The 19926-nt window shown below is 38.2% G+C and overlaps 3 protein-coding genes across 7 annotated transcripts in view; 2 read left to right on the top strand and 1 right to left on the bottom strand.

Annotated features, from left to right (window-relative positions):
* Rpf1 (ribosome production factor 1 homolog) overlaps positions 1-6563 on the top strand; it is a 13212-nt gene extending 6649 nt beyond the window's left edge. Inside the window, exons 3-9 of the mRNA XM_004639297.2 lie at positions 60-140; positions 2301-2396; positions 3254-3407; positions 4659-4741; positions 5096-5277; positions 5400-5526; positions 6298-6563. Of these exons, the coding sequence (XP_004639354.1) occupies positions 60-140; positions 2301-2396; positions 3254-3407; positions 4659-4741; positions 5096-5277; positions 5400-5526; positions 6298-6339 (765 nt within the window). The 3' untranslated portion in view covers positions 6340-6563. The remainder of the gene's footprint in view (positions 1-59; positions 141-2300; positions 2397-3253; positions 3408-4658; positions 4742-5095; positions 5278-5399; positions 5527-6297) is intronic.
* Positions 6564-7812: 1249 nt separating this feature from the next.
* Gng5 (G protein subunit gamma 5) lies at positions 7813-14688 on the bottom strand. Its single transcript, XM_004639296.2, has 3 exons — positions 14479-14688; positions 10929-11073; positions 7813-7880 (listed from the first exon to the last, which is right to left on the bottom strand). The coding sequence occupies exons 1-2, from the start codon at positions 14557-14559 to the stop codon at positions 10948-10950; spliced, it is 207 nt and encodes a 68-aa protein (XP_004639353.1). The 5' UTR covers positions 14560-14688; the 3' UTR covers positions 7813-7880; positions 10929-10947.
* Positions 14689-14786: 98 nt separating this feature from the next.
* Positions 14787-19926, top strand: part of Spata1 (spermatogenesis associated 1) — a 59683-nt gene continuing 54543 nt past the window's right edge. For 4 of the 5 annotated variants that reach the window (XM_004639323.2, XM_023724339.1, XM_023724338.1 and 1 more), the window contains exon 1: positions 14787-14878. The gene's annotated coding sequence lies outside the window, so the exon portion shown is untranslated. Of the gene's footprint in view, positions 14879-15980; positions 15995-19926 lie in introns of those variants that run through there. The other variant, XM_023724337.1, reaches the window with a different exon arrangement.

Here is a 19926-nt window from a genome sequence, read left to right as displayed (position 1 = left end):
CCCCCAGATGTATTGTAAAATAACAAATGCTTTAAAACTTGCCTTTTTCTTTGCTGTAGGCTCCACCAAAACCAGTTCCAAAGACTATCGACAACCAGCGAGTCTATGATGAGACTACAGTAGACCCTAATGATGAGGAGGTAATGCAAGAAGTCGTAAATGAATTTGAATGATTGCCCTTAATAAGTTCCATGCTTTAACATTAACATGGCGCTGGCTGGCAGAGCCAGTGTAGTGTGCCGTAGATCCTGCCATAATGTTGGCAGGCATAGTACCATATTTGTCACATTACTTCATAATTGATTTCCCAAACATACAGTAAGTACTTTGTACCAACGCATTCAATGCTCTGACTAGGTAAACTTTTACATTTGTCATTTAATCTGTGAATTCTATGTTTAATATATTAAAATGAAAGCTTTCTATAAATTTTTATAGAATTAGGTATTTTGATACCAAACGATAACTTCTAATGATATTTTTCTGTGCATATGAACTCTTGGTTTCATCTACTGTGAATGTTTTCTCTATTTTTTTTTTTTTCTCTCTTGCGGAACCAGGGATTTAACTCAGACCCTTGCGCTTGCCAGGGAAGCGCTTATCCTACTGAGCCATCTCCCAGGCCCCCTGTTTTCTCTTTAAATAGTTTATAATATAGCAGTACATGAAGGCTTTATAATTTCAATATTTAAAACAATTTTCACAATGGAAACCTGATTTTGTAATGTTTATTTTCAAACAGTAAGTGCTATCATTATTCTTTCACATATCTTCCAGTATTGTTCATTGAGGCAATCAGTCTTCTCACAGATATTGTGTGCTATGTACTGGGTGATGTCTGTTTTAGTGACTTGGAACACACACACATACACATGAGGAAGGAAAGAGTAAGGAAAGGAAGAAAATAAACATAGAATAAATTAGACATGCTAGTAGGTATTAGTTTAAAGGAGTAGAGAAAATTTAGGAGCACTTGGAGTAAGAGGAGGTTTGCAGTTTTATGTGTGTAAAATAATCACAGAAAATACAGCAAACTGGAGAAAGCTGTAAGATGATGTCAAACATTTTAATAGGATATGTAAGGGAACTCCCAGAGAAAAAGAAGGGGCAGAAAAACATTTGAAAAAGTAATAGCTGAAAACACTTATGTCAGAAAAATACAGAACTACAAAGTTCAGCAAATCCCAAGCAGGATGTAGAAGGGCCAAGATTTATCTTTCCTTTCTTCTTTTTAATTTTCTCTGCAGTCAGGATTGTATATATTAGTCAATTTTTAGGTTTACTGATTTTTCTGCCATGTCAAATTGTCTATTTAGTTTATATTTCCTTTAAATCCTTGTATATATTAAATAATGCTGCTTTGAAGTTTGCTAAGTTGAGCATCTGGACTCATTCAGCAACTATTGTCTGCTTTTTCCCTGATCATTTATCATGCTTCTTTGTTTCTAATAAATCTATTATTATAATTGGTTGAAAATTAGTCATTTTATACAACACATTGCAGCATCTCTGCATTCTGCTTTATTTGGTAAGAGTTTTTGTTGTCTTAGTAGTTCTTGTGGACTTAAACTATATAGCCTGTTTCCCTGACAGTAGCACTGTGACTCCACTCAGTTTTTAAATTACTTTTAACTAATTTCCCTAGGATCTTTCTTGTGTTTGTGTGGATTAATGGTAACCCAGTGTTTGGACAGATTGTTGACCTACTTCAGGCCCTGGAAACATCCTTGCCAGCTGAGCTGTGTGTGGACTGAGGAGTGCCTGCATTGTGACAGCCAGCTCTCACGTCTCCCTTGCCTTTCACATTCAGTGCATTTCAGGTCTCCTCCAACACACTTGTAAAGGTAGTTGTCAGCTATGGATTAGTGGAGAGCTTATGGATTTTGGCTTCCAGAGCACCCCTTTAAATTTTCGGGTGTTTCACACTTGGCCCTGACCTGCATTTACAAACCTGGATTGGCACACCTGTGGGGTGCTACAGCTCCACCTGACCAACCCAGGACTGCTACTTCTCACCCCTTGAAGTTGATAAAGTTTCCACCAACCAAGCTAATCCCTGATATTCTTGCTTATTTTATAGCCATTGTTCAAGAATAAACGTATCTGTTTATGTACTAAAATGATTATTGATAGTTTTATCTAGCTTTATTCCTGTGTTTGAGAGGAAGAATCATTGAGCCTCTTCAGGTAGCCACTAACATTAGTCGCTCTCCAGTCTTCAGATGCTGTCTGCTAGGTAGTTGGTGCCAGTAGTTAGATCCAGTATTTGTTTGATGTAAAATTACATCTTCTGTTTTCAGGTTGCTTATGATGAATCTACAGATGAATTTGCTCCTTACTTCAACAGAGAAACTTCTCCCAAGATTCTCATCACAACATCAGATAGACCCCATGGGGTAATAAATAGATTAATACAATATAGTTTTTAAATTTTTAATTACCTTTTGTTCTCTGGTTTCAGGTACTCTGTTCAGAAGAGTTAAATAGTTAATTGCTTTAATGCCTGTGAATAAGCTAAATAAAAATGAACTGTTGATAGGGAAGAGGTTCTGTAAGCATGATTCTTCAAGATGAGTTTCTTGGGCTCAGCACATTTTGGGCTGGGCAGTCTTTTGTTAGGATGAGCTAACCTGTTCATCATAGGATTTACATGTATCCCCAGCCTCTTGCCTTAGTAACCACAGAAATATCCTTGTGTGTTGCCATATTTCTCTTGGTAGAACACAATGGTTGAGAATCACTCGGTTTTTGGGGTGATGTTTTTTGACGTAGGTTTTTTTTTTGTATCTTTCAGATTTTATTTACTCTTTCAGGTTCTTAACACTAGCAAGACAATACAACAATTGCAGATGCAAGTCTGATTTATTTCACTTATGAGTATGGTCTCTAGTTAGATCCATTTACCTATAAAAGCTTTAAATCTATCTTTTTATAACTGAGTAATACTCTGTTGTGTAAAAATACCCCATCTTTTTTATCCATTCCTCAGTTGACGGGCATTTGGGTTTCTAAGATTTAGCTATAACAGATTGTGCTGCTGTAAACATGGGTGCACATAGATTGCTATGTTGTAATTTTTTCAATTCATTTGGAAGAAGAGAATCACTCAGCTTTAAGATAATCAGTCTTTGATAAGAAATGAAACACTTAAAATTTTCATTTTCCCCCAGTCTTCCTATTAAAAATAGTCATTTGAATATAAGCCATGTAGTGTTTTATTTTTTACTTTTGAGAATTTTGTTTTGTTTTACAGAGAACAGTAAAACTCTGCCAGCAGCTCTCAACAGTTATACCCAACTCACATGTTTATTATAGAAGAGGACTGGCTCTGAAAAAAATTATTCCACAATGCATCTCAAGAGATTTCACTGATCTAATTGTAGTTAATGAAGATCGTAAAACACCAAGTATCCTTTTTAATTAAAGAAGCTTTTCTATCCCTTCCCTCACCCCTTTTAGGGCCTTTTTTTTGGGGGGGGGGGGTATCATGTATTGAACTCAGTATCTTGCACTTGCCACGCAGGTGTTTATGTTCCAGAGCTATCTCCCCAGCCCCCCTCACCCTTTTAAAATTGACACCCAGAACATAATTTTCTTCAAAAAATACGTATTTCCATACACAGTTCTATAAAGTGGGTTTTTTTCCCCCTTTTTATTCAGTGTTCATTTTTAGGAAGCACATTTATAGCTAAGACATTGTATTAGTCCTTTCGAAGGATGTAGAATGAAAGAATCAGCCTTTAGGAAATTCAGCATAAACAAACATATAAACTAACAAAATATAGGTGATGGAACAATTAAGAATACAACATATAATAAAACCTTGTGCTGGTCTACCCTTCCCTGAGTATATCAGGAAGAACTTCACATAGAAAGACACTTAAGTGGGCGTAAGGGGGTGAACAAGGAGACTGCCAAGGCCAGAGCCTCAGTGCAGACGACAGCTGTTGAAGAGGGGTGGCATGAAAGGGCTGACTCGGCTGGATATGCGAATGCTTCGATCTGGCTGTGCTGCACTGCTGGTGTCAGAGAATTGGGAGTCTGAAGCAGGAATCTGAGCCCATGCTACCCAACGATACTGTTTCAGATTCCTGAAATGTTTACTGTTGTTTTATTAACTAGTGGCTATGATACAGTAACTTTAAAGATGATTGATTGAATAAAAATTGTTAAAAAGTTGAGGAATTAAACAACAGGACTTTTGTCAGGAAAAATGTTCTTTTGTCAGTGAACACCAATTATTTAAAATTATTTTAAAAGGCTACATTTTACCCATTGCTTTTATTATTTCCAATACTTAAATACATTTATTCACTACAAGTAAAAATGGAAATTAAAAGACAAAAACTGGCTTATTAACGTGACATTTTGTGGTTAATGAGTTATAATTTGGATTAAGCAGATTAACATATCAAACTAAAATCTTTTACTTGACTATTCCAGAAAAGACTTTGTAAAGTACTTGCAGCCTTTTAAAAAGCATATAGTTCTCTGTTCATGGTAGATAATAGATATTATTTGGTTGACTGGTTATAACTTGTGGTATATAGTAAATCTAAGAGTAAGAATTTGAGAAGAACTAACCTTGATTTCAAACAAGTGCAAGTTTTTGGTCAGCTAAGATACACGGTTTGCTGCATCTTAACTTTAATGAACAGATGGACTTATTTTGAGTCACTTGCCAAATGGTCCAACTGCTCATTTTAAAATGAGCAGTGTTCGTCTTCGAAAAGAAATTAAGGTAAGTTTTAGTACTAGATTAGTAATCTCACATTACTTAATGTGCTTTATCTTATATAGCTAGCCAATTTTAATAACATTCCTGACTAAAGCCAGTTTTACCTACTGAATTTTCTTTTGACACTGTGATTGAATTATGGGAGACAAGCAATAGCCCTTGTTACTATAAATTGTGTTTTATAGAACTTTCTGGTGCAATATTAAAATGTACATCTTTATCTTGTTTAATAAACCATGTGATAGTTTTGAAAGTATTAACTTTTCTAACTTTCATAAAAGGTATGAAATTGTGTGAAAGGTGATTTGTTTTACCAATGTGTGTGTGTGTTTTTTTTTTTTTTTTTTTTTTTTTTAGAGAAGGGGCAAGGACCCAACAGAACACGTACCTGAAATAATTTTGAATAACTTTACAACAAGGTTGGGTCATTCAATTGGACGTATGTTTGCTTCTCTTTTTCCCCACAATCCTCAATTTATTGGAAGACAGGTTGCCACATTCCACAATCAGAGGGATTACATTTTCTTCAGATTTCATAGGTGAGAAACATAATTACTTGGGACTGAGATCATGAAATGTTTTCAGCATGACCCTGTTGTCTGCTATATTTTGATAAGCCTTGTCAAAAGGAAATTGGTCTAGGTAACTGTTCTTCTTGAAGGTACATATTCAAGAGTGAAAAGAAAGTGGGAATTCAAGAACTTGGACCACGTTTTACCTTAAAATTAAGATCTCTTCAGAAAGGAACCTTTGATTCTAAATACGGAGAGTATGAATGGGTCCATAAGGTATGTGCTTACCATTTGAAAATCCATGTAAGTAGTTTTTAAAGTGCATAGTGACCAATGTTATTTTTTACCATGTGCTTTAAACATTGGTTATTTATACCTTAAGCTTGCTTGTGAATTTCTTCCCCCATGAACTGTAAAGAACCAATATGACAACACAGTGATGGCAAACCTCTTATCTAAGAGTGCCCAAACGGTTATCGCAGAATCCACTTATTTTTCACAGTGCCAGCAACTGTAATTAAAACTAAATGCTGAGGCTTTGCTTTAGAAAAACACAACCCATACGTTACCATCATTTGTAGTAAAAAAAACCTCCATTGGTTCACCACCACTGTGATAAGCTCTCTGGGTCTGGTGATTAACTGCCTCCTATGTTAAGTAGCATAAACATAAAGTTACCAAAGTAGAACTAACAACATCACCTAGGACTTTTGGGGGCCAGACCCACAAAATCATCTAGGGTAGAGCTCACCATGCTGTTTTCCAATGTGATTCTAGTGTTTCCCAAAAACTACTGCTATGAAAGATTCATACAGGTTTGGAAGATCATGTTAAATCACAAATGAAAAAACTATTTTTAAGTAGCATTACATACTTTTGAAACATTTTTACTATAAAATTATAATGTCCAACACCTTTTTATTAGGCTTAAGACTTTATTTTGGGCCTCAGAGACAGACTGTTTTTTAGCATGAAGACCTAAAAAAGCTAATTTTTACTATGTTAACTAAATTATTTGTAATAATTTTTTCTCCCTTCTAATTTCAGCCCCGGGAAATGGATACAAGTCGAAGAAAATTCCATTTATAAAGTACTATAGAAATAAATACTAGATTTTGTTGAACAGGCCTATCTTGAACTTGGTAAATTCTTTTTGAGAGAACACCATCTTCAAAATAACATTTAGTAGGCTAGGGAGAGTTCGGCGGTGTAAGCGCCTGCCTGGCAAGCATAAAGACTTGAGTTAAATCCTCAGTATCACATGCTGTGCTGTTCCAAAACCGGGTGTGATAGCACAGCCTTATAATCCCAGTGCTGAAGTGCATAGTGAAACCCTGTTATCAACAAAATTTTTCAAAAAGGATTTAGTAAATTTTTTATCTGAACAAGTGTCCCAAGTGCCATGAATTGCTACTCTGTATCAAGTAGAAAGCAGCCAGTTTAAAAGGTGTTAGATTTCTTAATTTGTTTTATTTTAGGGTTATTTTGAAATTAAAATTTATATCCCTACTTTCATTTTCAGAGTGTATGAGAAAGGCTATAGATACCATGTGACCTCTGATTTAATAGATTTTAGACTCAGTGTTTGGCACAAATAGTTTTAATTAAAATTGACATCAGATTAAAGCTTTTCAAAAGGGTTACTTTGAACAAGACTTGAAGCAAAGTTTGACGTTTGTGAAGGTAAAGATTCTCTTTACTTCATTATGTGTTACTACAATGTATACCTTTTAGACAGTATCTGGTTTTCCTTTTTCTAAAAAAAAATTTATTACCAGCCTTTTCTGTTACCATACTTATTAGATCAAAAGCATGTTACAAAGTTTAAGGGGTTGTAACTGGTAATACACCACAAAGGATTATACAGTGGTACCTCAGTTCACAGTCTTAATTTTTTCCAAGATCCTGGTTACAAACCAAATTGGATGGCAACTGAATCAAATTCAATAGTTAGGGTCAATGTTGATCTTATGGGGAAATTGATTTAGTGGTTGTTCAATTGGTTGTTCCAATTTGGTTTGCAACCAGAATCATGAAAAGAATTAAGTTCATGAACTGAGGTACCACTGTATTTTATATTCAAATAAATACTAAAGATAGCTTCTTTCAAACCTTAAAAGAATGACCTGTAGCTTTCCTTTATTTTGTTTAAACATGAGGCTTTGTCATATAGTCTAGGCTGGCCTTCAACTCACTGTGTAGTCCAGGATGCCTCAAGTTGTCAGTTATCCTCCATCTCCTGAGTGCTAGGACACCAGGTGTCCACCACTACACCTGGTACTTACTTTTCTAGCAGTCTTACAAATGAAGGGCGTAGTCATAAAGACTTGGCAAAAGAAACAAAATTTAAACACTAAAAGCACGAGGTGTTCCCAACAAACTGACAGTATATTTCAAGGCAGTAAGAAGTCACAAAATTTTTATACTAAGTATTTTATTGTATGTTGGCACCAGCATATATAAAATACCCTCGTGAAATAGAAATTCATGAAAATCCAGAGAGGTAGATGTTAAGGACTGACAAAGTAGAAGTTTGTATGTTATGGCACATGTTAAGAAAGGGGAAGTTGTACAGGCTTCAATTTTCTTTTTCTGAATAGTCACTGGTTGGTTAAAAGTGGTCTGGGAAACTGAAAAGGAAAAAAAAAGATAAATTAGTGTGAAGTGTCAAAGAATACAGGTTTTCCTTACATTTTTTGGTAACTATTTGATCTGCATTTTTCTATATCTCAATTTTTTAAATAAAAGGTTGCCTTTTTTTAATAACAGCTTATTTTGTACAGATATTCATTGATCCAGTAATAGCTGAACTTAAGATTTTTCCACTTTATGATACTATAAAAGCTGTATACCTTCAGTATATATTTGAAGAAACTACTTCAAATTGGGCTGGGCTGTTAAGTATGGCACTGGAGATGCTGGCAGGGGGAGCATACCACAGCCCCCAGTCCGCTGCATGATCACAGGGTCAGCAGCCAGTATCCATTATATACTGTGTTGCTAAGGTATTATATTTTGGTAACTTAGGTGTACTAAATGTATTTTGAACTTAACACTTTACTGAGATGTATCTTATAAATCTAGGTGCATCAGTATTAATTTTTAAAGAATTTATTGAGATTTTCAATTAAACTAAGCCCTCTTTCTCTGCATTTTTAAATAGCAGATACTTAATAGGGATTTTCAGAAAGCCTAAGAAATAGGATGGGAAAATCCTGTACTGGTACAGGAAGCAGTAAATCCAACATTACCACTCAGCATGAGGGTATACAACTGTAATCCAGCTACTGGGGAGGCTTAAGGCAAGTTCACAGCCAGCCTGGGCAATTCAGGAAGACCCTATCTCAAAAGTCAGAGTTCAGTACTGGGCTAAATACCCAGTACCAAAGAGAAAAACCCAACTTGCTCTTAGTTTTCATAGCCACTCTGAAATATCTATCATTGTTTTACAAATAAGACTTAAGTTAACTTGCTAAGATAAGTGCAAAACATTTTCTTTCATAAAATTAACATAGAAGTTTGAACTCGAGAAAAGGATGGACATTCTTTTAAAAGGAGTAACATCAAGGAGCTAGGCAAAATAACTCATGACATAGCCAATATGACTGCAATTCTGTGTACCAGATAAATTTAGACTATATCAATGCATGTATAAGAATAATGACTAGTTTTAAAAGCATGGTGGAAACAACCTTAAGTACAGGAATGAGTAAGGTTTGTGTGTATGATAGAATACAAATTATACAGCAGTTTAGACTACTGAAAAATAAGCTGTGCATGTCACATACACCTATAACCCTACCACCATTTGGAAGCATGAGGTAGGCAAACTGCAAGTTCAAGCCTACTAGACTACACAGAGAAATTATATCCCAAAAACAATAATAATGAATGGGCTGGGGAGGCAGTTCAATGGGCTGAGCACGTGCCTGGCAAACACAAGGACTCTGGTTCAATTCCTGGTACCACATGCAGTGCTCGCCCCAGAATCCTGGACAACTAGCCAGCTACTGAAACTAGGCCTGGTGCGGTGCACGCCTATAATCCCAGCACTGGGGAAGCAGAGATAGGAGAAGCACTATGAGTCTGAGCTGCGTAGCAAAATACTATACCAAATTTTTAAAAAAGACTAACAAAAAAGATATTTAAAAATTGAATATGGATAAACAAAACTAAAAAAAATCTAGGTCATTTATGCCTTCAAAAACATTACAGTTTAAATTATAGTAAGTATAGTTAGTAAAAAGTAAAAACTGTCATACCAACTTGATAATTGTCTGAATTGAAAAGCAAAGAGTATGATGTTTTATATTTTAAAATTAACATGGTATAAAATCATTTAATCCAGGTATTTACTTGAAATTTTGAGGCAGTTCACAAATTTAAGGGGTACAAACAAAATTACTGCTATGGGGGGAAAAACATCCAAATAGTTTGTCACTTAAAGTAATAGCAGTCAAACAAAGGTTTAGCAAGCATTTGGCAAAAAAGCACTCCACTCCTGGTGGAAGACCAAAGTTTTACATTGACAGTGACTTCTAAGTTTTTTTAAAACCTTACATATTCATTCCATGCTAATTTTGCTTCTAAAAATTTATCTTAGTAATGATAGGTGAACTATAAATACAAACATATATATGATTTCAAGGATAGCTAACTATAGCAAACTTGTTCAAAGAAAAAGGATTCTTTAGGTGTTTCAAAATATTTTGCCATCTTAATCAATTTTGTGTACTGGAAGCCTATTGTACTTCCTGGACACACTGGAGTCTACAAAGCTTAGGGAGGGCACATTTAGGTAACAAGGTATTTTAGGACACAGTTTCCTAAGGTTTTCAAGGCCTAGTGTGTGCCATATGCAAAACCCCTTTTGAAAGCACTAGTAGTTTGCTTCTCATACTTTAATACTAGTCACACCCTAAATACAAAAGATTACAAAAAGACAGCATCTTTGAATTGCATTTTAAATTGTCCAAAGCACATTTATTGGTCCTATCTCTTGGACAAGCAAGACTATGCACACCTGGCATATCTGAAAATTAACACCCAATACACAGAAGCATGCTTTAGTACAAATCATTAAGTTTTTCAAGTCCTTTGAAGTGCAGTCCACTCTGCCATCATGAACTTCACATTTCTCATGTCTTATCACTGCCCAAAATATTAGAATAAAAAGGATAACTTGTTATTCCTCACTCCAAGTGCTGCACATCGGCTTGTTCCAGTATCCTCCGAATTACATTTCTCAACCTTGTGCTATACTATCCTATGGCCGAGTTCTATTATAACAGCAACGTAAAAATTAATTCAAATCAATTGGTATTGCCCTAAGTCATCTCAGTAAACACTGTCTACATATTTGCTAGGTATATTTAAAAAAAAACAAAAAACTAGTACTTGAGACTCTTAAAATATACATGCCACTAGGCCAATGCTATAAAGAACAACACATGGCAGCACTGTCTTATTCCCTTTATAGTTACTAAGTCTTTATTTAACCGTCTTTGTGATGACAAACAGTTGCTTCATGGCTACTGAAGAATCTTCATCAGTCCCTTCCTTAAGATTGCAACTTAAGTCTACCAAACAGAAATGCATGGAATGATCTTGTGACTGCTGCAAATAAAGACATGAGTGCTTATTCCCACTAGTGAGTTATTTTTCTTAAAGAAACTTACCTCTTAAGAATTCATTTGACTACAAAAAGGAACAGACTTTCTGCGGTCTGAAGGGATTTGTACTTGAGGATACTCCAGTCAGCAGAGGATCATGCTGAGCATTCTGCAGGCAGAACTGTTTTAAGTCCGCAGCTGCCTGGGAAACCTACACATAACAGAGAAATGCCAGTTGTTAAGGTTTTTCAATGGTTTTCTCAAATTTCTGGAAATACTTAAACAGAACCTCTCTTGCCTTAAGAATGTATCATATACTAATTAAAGACCAGCAGTCATACTGGCTCTTAAAACACTGCTTAGAAGACTCATTTATAGTGTTTTACTGGAAGCATCAAATACCAACTATAATTACATTTATTTACTAAACAACACACCTTGCTTGTTCATTAATTACAGGCTGTTCAAGTTAATGCTCACAGGTACTTAATATCTAGAGGTTAGAAAAAAAGCATCAACATTCTAGCAAACTACTACTTTAAAGCACTATTACTGAAAAAATGCTGAGTGAACTGAATGGACATTTAGGAAAACAAAAACATTTTATTCACAGTATTATCCCTAACGAGATAACAGCAAATGTCCAATTACTTGGCTCTGTAACCTCTGAAAGAGCAACTTCCAAGGAAAAACCTGCACATCATAGCTGGATCCCAGATTTATAAGAATTTATCACCTATCTCAGTTACTCTTTTCTCATTGCTGGGAAAAATACCCAACCCCAAAATGAAGGAAGGAAAGGTTTATTTAGCTCACAGTTTACTGGAGGTTTCTGTCCATACTCAGCTGGCTCCAAGGCAGAGCAGCACAGGGCAGAGAGTAAAAAGAAGTAGCAGCAGCTCCCGCAGCTAGCTAGCCCCTTACCCCTCCTTACATTGTAATGCAAATTACCTGCCCCAGGGCCAAGAGCAGCACAGACACCCACAGTAATCAGTCACCAACTCCAGAAGCTGCCTCAGACTGCAGAAGGCTTTGGGGGGGGGTTCAACTAAATACAAACCATAACATCACCCTAAGATGAATCTCAGTTCTTCTGGAGTCTGTTTAGCTTAAACAATGGTCCAGGAGAATGAGTGCCACAGCTTAACTGCTCCTGTAAAAGTACTTTCACAAATGGCTATACTCCTTGTTCGCTAAAAAGGAAATGTAGCTACAGTAGGGGATGGGTAGTACCAGTTGTGCTAACAGTACAGTACTTGATTTCATTCACATTAACCAGAGTAAGCATACAGAAAAGTACCTGAGAATTTCTTGTTTGTTTAAAATGCGGTAGGATCCAACATGACTACTTTCTGCAAACTTTTCAAAGGCCATTATGTGGCACTCATGTCCTTAATACCAAGACAATAGGTTGTGGACCTGACAGTAAAAAGACAGGATGCTCTGCAGTAAAGAGTGATTTGTTTAAAAAAAACAAAAGTGATTTGTTAACTGGTGATTGAATGGTTACCAGAGGAGGATACCTACACTGACATTTAAGCAGAGATCTCAACTGATCTAACCTGATAAATCACGTCAGAGAAAAACTATTCCAAACAGTTGGGGAAACTTGAGACAGACACAAGTTACTATAGCCCCCAAGGCACGATAATGACTAAACAGGAAGCTGAAACTGTAATTGTGGCATAATCGTTTCCCTTTCTCAAATATTCTGACTTACGGGAGTCTGTTAAGTACTTGTGATAATTTCTTAGCTTGTGCTAAGTTTTAAAGTATCACCAGAAAGTACCTAGCACAGAAGTACCAATAAAATGCACACTGTGAAATGGAACCTAACTACACTTTATGGCTACAGAAAATTCATTTAAAATCCCAAGTCTCCTCACCAGAGACCTAACATCAGGCAGAAAATGAGAAGTCCAAAACCAGCTCAATGGTGGTGTTTTTTTTTTTATAGTCCTAAGTAGAAGCCTCCTTCAGGAGAAATCAGGGCAGACAGCAGGGTAAGGCTAAGCAATTGAAAAAACTAGGTCTTTGAAGGCGAAGCTCTTTTTAGTAAGCACTTGTAGTTTGAGGACAACATTTCTTTGGCAACTACAGCCAACAACTACTTCTTACTGTTGCTTTTACTAGCCCACCCCGCCCCCTTTTCCTGGCTCACTTCAATCCGTTATAGTCCCACACATGAATGAAAATTTAAGTTAAGAAATAAATGATTTCAACTTTATCAAGATTTTTAAAATACACGCTTGGAACAGTACTTGAGTATCAAGTTGTCAGACAATACAAAATGTTTCAATTTGGTTATGCTAATAACCACAAGACAAAATAAAGAGGAGCCAATACTAGCCAAAACTAATCATTGTTAGGCAGGAACCACCAGCTATCCCAAGGTCAGTCTAGGCAAACAGTGTCCAACAAGGATAAAATGAATGCTTTGTTGAAGCTATGAGGTAAGAGCGGTAATCTGACACTCCGGAAACATTCTGGCAAAATAAATGTTTCTTTAATCCATTACTTAAATTACGCAAGAATTCATTTCCACTGTAATATGTCTTTAATTCTTTCAGGAAGATCTCTAGAAGGGGTCTAGGTGGGCCAGGTGGAATTCCTACTTTTAGTTTTTCGAGCAATATCCATACTGATTTTCCATAGCGGCTGTCTATAGTTTGCATTCTCACCAACAAGGTAGAGGGGTAGCCCACCAACCTAAACTTGTTATTCTTTTGTTATTATTTGACTTACTGATGCCTGCCATTCTTTCTAGACTAAGATGAAATCTCAGTGTTGATTTCATTTGTATTCCTCTAGTGGCCATTCTAGCTTGGAAGCAGCCTCGTGCGTGCATCAACAGATGAATGCCTAAAGAAAACACGGTACTGGACTTCTACACAATGGTGTACTATTCTGGCATAAGGAATGATAAACTTGAGTAATCTGTAGGAAATGAATATACCTTGAGATCATAACCTTAAGTGAAATCAATCAGACACACCAACTTAAATATTGCATGGCTTCTCATATAAAATTATATAAAGAGCAAAACAAGTATCAGGAAGCAGGGGGAGATCTTTTTCAAATGTGAAGGGAGTGGAGATGAGAGTGGGAGAGAGGAAGAGACAAGGCATGAAAACGGAATGAAATGTTTCAAGTACCAACTCCCCACAGGAGTATCATCACTATATACTGTACTGATAAAAAAAGTCACACTCACTTCCAAACATGTGTTCCGTGTAGGAAGGAAGATCTGAAAACCATCTTCTACTATGGGAGTAAGTTTGGGAAAGATTTCAAAACAACAAGTTTGTCCGAATCAAAAACCAAACGTCGGAGCGCACCGAGTGGGGTGCGGAGCCCGGCGAGACTGGGGCAGCGCAGAGCAGCGGTGCAGGCCCGGCCGCGGGCGGAGTCGCGGCCCGGAGCAGGCGGGAGGAGCCCGGGGTTCCCGGCCGCCCTTCAGCGCTCGGGGCGGCCCGCGGCGGAAAGTTCTGGGCCGAAGGGCGGCTGGCCACCCCCACCAAGGCCACCGGCTGGGCCAGTCGGCCGGCGCCCGCCGCTCCCCGCCCGCCGCCGCCTCCCCTCCCCTCCCCTCCCCTCCCCCGCGGCGCCCGCTCACCTTCACGCGGTTAAGCCCGGCCTCCAGCCGGAGCTGCTGAACCACTTTCTTCATGGCGGCGACGCTGGAAGAGCCAGACATAGTACACCCGAGGGCCGGGCCAACGCGAGGGCCAGGGGCAGCGCAGCGAGGGTCGGTAGGGCCAGACGGCAAGGCGCGGGCGGGGGCGGGACTCCGAACTTTGTCTAAGTTTCCGGTTTTGGGCTCCGCCCTCGGCGCGCATGCGCACCGCCGCAGCCCGCGGCTCGGCCCCGCCCGCCAGGCGCGAGCCCGGGGAGGGGCAGGGGCGGGGCCGGGACAGCGGTCTGCGGGCGGTGGCGGCGGCAGCGGCAGCGGGCGGAAGCCAGTCGAGGCCCGGCCTCCATTCTTCCCCCCTCGGGACGGGCTGGCCTGGGCAGAGGTAAGGAAGGAGTGTGTGGTTAGCCGCCCAGACCCGAGGGGCCTTGAAGAGGACGGTGGCGGGCGGAAGCCGCGGGCCCGGGTTTCCCCTCGGAGTTCGCGGCGGGCTTTGAGGGCCAGAAGGGGCAGAGTCCCCCGAGGCGTAGCGGCCCGGGTCGTCCGCCGTCCCGCCCCGCCTCACGCATGGGGCCTTTCGTTCCGCGGGCGGCGTCCTCTGCGTCACCGGCGGCCCCCGGGGCGGCGAGGGCGGGGGTCCAGGGCCGGGCGCGGAGGAGGGCGCGGCGCGGGGGACCTCGCCCCGCGCGGGAAGTGGGCGCCGGCGGAAGTGTACCCTTGGCGGGTACCGGCTTCTTGTGAGGCTTTGTTTTTGTAACTTTAAAAATAAAACTTTCTGTGTTCCGGGGAAGTTTGCTCCTTTTCATTTCAGTTCTAATTAATTGCCTTCGTCTGTAAATTGAACCCCACAGGAGTCTGTAAGAAAGAGTGGAGTGTAACTAAAATAGGCTCAGCCAACGCGTTCTTCGCCCTTGGAAGTGTATGCATTGAGTCCTAGCCCCCCAAATACTTTCTCTTTCTGTTTGGGATACAGCATCCTCAAATACGCTGATGTTTTGTGTAAGCATGAGTAATTTTCATCACGAATGCATTTACAATTTTTTTTAACTCCTGGGTCAACAAAAACTATTTGTACCAGTTCACATAAATGTACAGTGTAAATGTATTGTTTTACTTGTACAGTAGATGTAATGACAGAAACAAAGTTTGAATTTTAATTTTACTACTTAAACCTGACAACCTTTGGGCAAACCTTTTATTTTTTTTTTAATTTTTATTTATTTATTTGTGTGTGTGTGTGGTGTGTGTGTGGCCAGCTCAGCCCACCAGGGGGCGGGGCTGGCTGGCATGTGGTGCTGGGGGATTGAACCGCGGTCCCTGTGCTTTGCTAAGCTTGTTCTAAGTAGGTGCTTTAGACCACTGAGCCATCTCACCAGCCCTGGGCAAACCTTTTAAACTTTGCTAAGGCAGTTTCCTCATTTCAAAATTAAATAATAAAGCTTATTTTTTTGTAGTTGTTACTGAGAGGGAAATGAAATCGCATGTTTAAAGATTTTGAAAGGTATACCCATAAATAGTTTTTTCACCCACTAATTGGAATTATTTCTTCTTTGGCTTTCTGTTAACTGAAATCTTACTCATACTTTATAAAGATATGTAAAATTGAACATGTACCTTATATTCAGTGAGTGTTCTATTTTTCCATAGTATGGACTATACCTTAAAACTTGACTACAAACTTCTAGACATTTCAGGTATAATATGGCTCAGTCTGAGACATGCAGAGTGTGTATGACTTAACGGTTAAACAATCTCAAATTTCATTGTGTATTTTTAAACTACTTTTTATTAGGAAGTTACAAGATAGATTGCTGTCCCAAACACCAGGTAATAATTTTTGTAATATGTATCTAATAAAGGATTTTATTTGGGTTGGAAAAAAAGAAAATACACACTGAATTCACTTTTAAGTTCAATTGTATCTGAAGAAATAAAAAGTAAATCTTTCTCATGTCTTATTGCTATCTACTAAACAAATAACCTTCCACAGTGATCTAAAATATTTCAAAGGTTTTACCATGCAAACATAGAAGTTTATATTTTATATGGTTAAAGACAGACCCTGATGTAAAAAATTTGTCACCAAGAGAACACTTAACAGTAATGAATGGCAAGAGAAACCACTTTTTTTTTTTCAACAGAACATTATCAATTTAAATTTATCTGGGATCTTCACCTTTTTAGTATTCTTTTTTCTCTCATCACTGAGACAATATCAAACACCCAAAATTAAAGGAAGAAAGGTTTATTTAACTGAAGTATGTGGAGGTTTCAGTCCATAATCATGGCAGCAGAATATTGCAAAAGAAAGAAGACCCAAAAGGGAGAGGGAAACAAACCTAGGCAGGTGCAGTACTCATACTCCCAATCTTAGCACTAAAGAGTGAGCCAATCACAAGCTCTAAATTCAGCCACCTCTAAAATGACCTCCCCCCATGAAGCTTTAGGGGGACATGAAGACATAAATCATAACAGTAATAAAACACTTTTTAAGATTCACATGCCTTTGTATTTTACAAGCTAGTTCTCTTTGTGGGACATTGCACAGTGGTGAATCTCAAGGAGCTTATCTTCGATTTATATAGAAGCTTAAGAAAATCGAGATTAGAAGAGATTGAATTCCCTATGGCTGTATGGCTAGTTTGTGGCAGAGAAAAGACTAGCAAACTTAGAACTCATGATCATCTTATACATAGGGAATGTATTCCCTTCCTTGGGGCTGCACAAACTGGAGTAATAGTTTTTGCAATTGAATATGGAACTACAATGAAATTTAGTTACAAAAAAATAAAAGCCAGCCATGGTGGTACATGCTTTAATTCCCAGCATTTGGGAGGCTGAGGAGGATTACTAGTTCAAGTAGAGCCTGAGCTACATAGACTATCTTTAAAAAAGAAAATAGCTGAGGAGATAGCTCAGTAGAAATTCATTGAGTACTTCAGGGAATGTAATGCAACAGTAAAAGGCAACAAATCAAACTCTTTAAGATTTGGAAGGGGCCGGGGAGATGGCTCAGTGGAATAAGCGCTTCCCTGGCAAGTGCAAGGACCTGAGTTCAATCCCCGGTTCCGCAAAAAAAAAAAAAAAAAGATTTGGAATACAGACATTGAAAAATAGCTACTTGAGAAAGAAGAGGAACAAGATGGACTCCTGGGACCCAAGAAGAACCTGAGGAAAAATTGAAGCCTACAGAGAAAGTGAAAAGATAGACCATAAAGCAGGAAAAGGAGCAAGCAAACTGTTAACTTGCTCCCTGACTCCTGGCTTATGGCATGAGAGGAGGGTCAAATCTACAGAGACACAGTGAGGGCAGGTGACTCCAGAAGCCTGCAGGGAAAATGCACTAGTGGAATGAAGCATTGGATGCTGTGTGCTACGATAGCTGGTGAGTAACTGCAGTCCAAGGGACCACAATATTTCTTGGAGAGGGTATGTAGGCAGATACCATTTTAGGGAGGACCTAACCAAACCCAATACTCAGAGAAGCCATAGTTTGGTTTTATCTCAGGTTTCTCATTGGAATTCCACAGTAACTGGATGAGGGACATCTGCGGGAGATATCCAGGATCAGGGAGCTGAGATCAGATCAGCAAGAGACACTCAGAGTATTGTGGGCTGAACAACTGAGCTATAACCTCACAAGAGATGAGGATCAGCCTGAACTGCAGTGATGTTGAGAGCACCAAAATCACCCTAACTTAATCCCACTGCAGGTTTCTTGGCCTCATCCAAAATGGATGTAAATTCTGTCAGCCTCCTTTCTCGACCAGTGATAGCTAAGACATGTTCTAAATTGGACGTTGTAGATATTAGAAGATAACCACAATCTTGAAATCAGAGAAATAATTTGTTTTGTTTTGCTTTGATTTCTTTGGTTTTCCTTCTTTTTCCCTTTTTTTTTTTCCCCATGAATGTGAACATAGTTTCTAATTTTTATTCTTTTGGTTTTTTTCCTTTTCTTTCACTTGTCTTACTGAATAGTTTTATGAAGTTTCACTAATCTTCCTTTGTCCTTAATCCTTGCTTCTATTTCTCCCCTATTTTAAATTTTCTGTAGGATAAAATCACTCTATTAAATGGATATTTACTGTATATAATTTTCTGATTTGTTTTAAATTTTGAAATGTAATTAGAAATCTTGTACCTATAGTTGAAGGTAGCAAATTAGTTTCCACAGTTGTCATTCTCTAGACTGTGCTTGATGCTATTTTTTATTACTGATTTACTACTTTAGCCAAGGTGGCATAGTTGTTCTGATCAGTTATTCTTTCTTGTGTGCCACAATTGAAATTGTCTGGAGGTTTAAATAATACCATAGTTCAGTACCAAATAACTGTGTGCTAGGCCAAACAATCACCAACCTCTCATCCCTAATCATTTGAAGAGGTAGGATCTTGGGAAACACACAAATGCCAGCAATGCCTAGGAGACATCTCTAAAAAGTAACTTGCTGAAGAGGTCTTGATACTATTTAAAGCTATCTACCATAAGCAAATAAGCAGCAGCACAGAAAACAAATTTTAAAAATAAAAAATGAGAAGATGAGGAAGCAAGATGCAACTCCATGTCTTCATCTTGCCAAAGACACCTAAGAGGTGTTGATGTGGAAGAAATCAAAGGCTACTCAAGTGAACTTCCTAAAATGGTAGCAATGGAAGCAACAAAGTAAATGAGGCTCAAGGGGAAGAAAACAAATAATTACACAAATGACTGAAGAGATGATGATCATAATGAAATATGTGGTTAGTGGATCTAGAGTAGATAAAGATAAAGTAGAGGAGCTTAGAAAAGTGAATCCCCAAATAGGAAAAAACTGGATTCCATAAAACGAATTCAAACATATTTAGGAAATTCAAAGTTCTATTGAGAGTATACACAGTGGAGTCAATGAATGTGAAGAAAAATATCAGACCTAGAAGACAGTTTTGCTGTTAGCAATCACCAAATGAAAAACTTTAAAAATAGCAAAGGACCATGAAAAATTAATCCAACAGGTGTTAGATAATACAAAGGCGAATAACAAAGATTAATCAGAATCAAAGATCAGAATAGTGCAAAGGACATTTAAAAAAAAAAAAACTTGTTCAAAGAATAGTAGAAAATGTCCCAAGAATGGAAGAATAATTTGACAAGGAAGCATATAAAACTCCCATTAGCCATGATCAGAAAAAACCTACATTCCAGAAAGTCAATGCAAGAAAATATTAAAAGCTATTAGAGATAAATACCACCTTTGAAGGGATGTCTTTTGGAATTGCAGTAGACTTTGCAACATAAACCCTTACATCAAGGAGAGCTTGAAGTGAATTCTATATATCAAACCCTAAAGGAAAATAAACTCTAACCCAAATTGCTGTACCTTGCAAAATTATCTTTCAGAATTAATAAGATACTTCCATGATAAAGAACACCTGGAGAAATCACCACCAAGCC

This window comes from Octodon degus, unplaced genomic scaffold (assembly GCF_000260255.1).
Source record: "Octodon degus isolate 3935 unplaced genomic scaffold, OctDeg1.0 scaffold00109, whole genome shotgun sequence".
Taxonomy (NCBI): domain Eukaryota; kingdom Metazoa; phylum Chordata; class Mammalia; order Rodentia; family Octodontidae; genus Octodon; species Octodon degus.
Note: the sequence above shows the minus strand (reverse complement) of the source record. Positions and strands in the feature narration are given on the sequence as shown.

Excerpts from the sequence above, each read along its gene's own strand:
- Gng5 (XM_004639296.2), bottom strand. The coding sequence starts at position 14,559 with ATGTCTGGCTCTTCCAGCGTCGCCGCCATGAAGAAAGTGGTTCAGCAG. Across the intron at positions 11,074-14,478 it reads CCGGGCTTAACCGCGTGAAG|GTTTCCCAGGCAGCTGCGGA; the intron begins GTGAGCGGGCGC and ends TGTTATGTGTAG.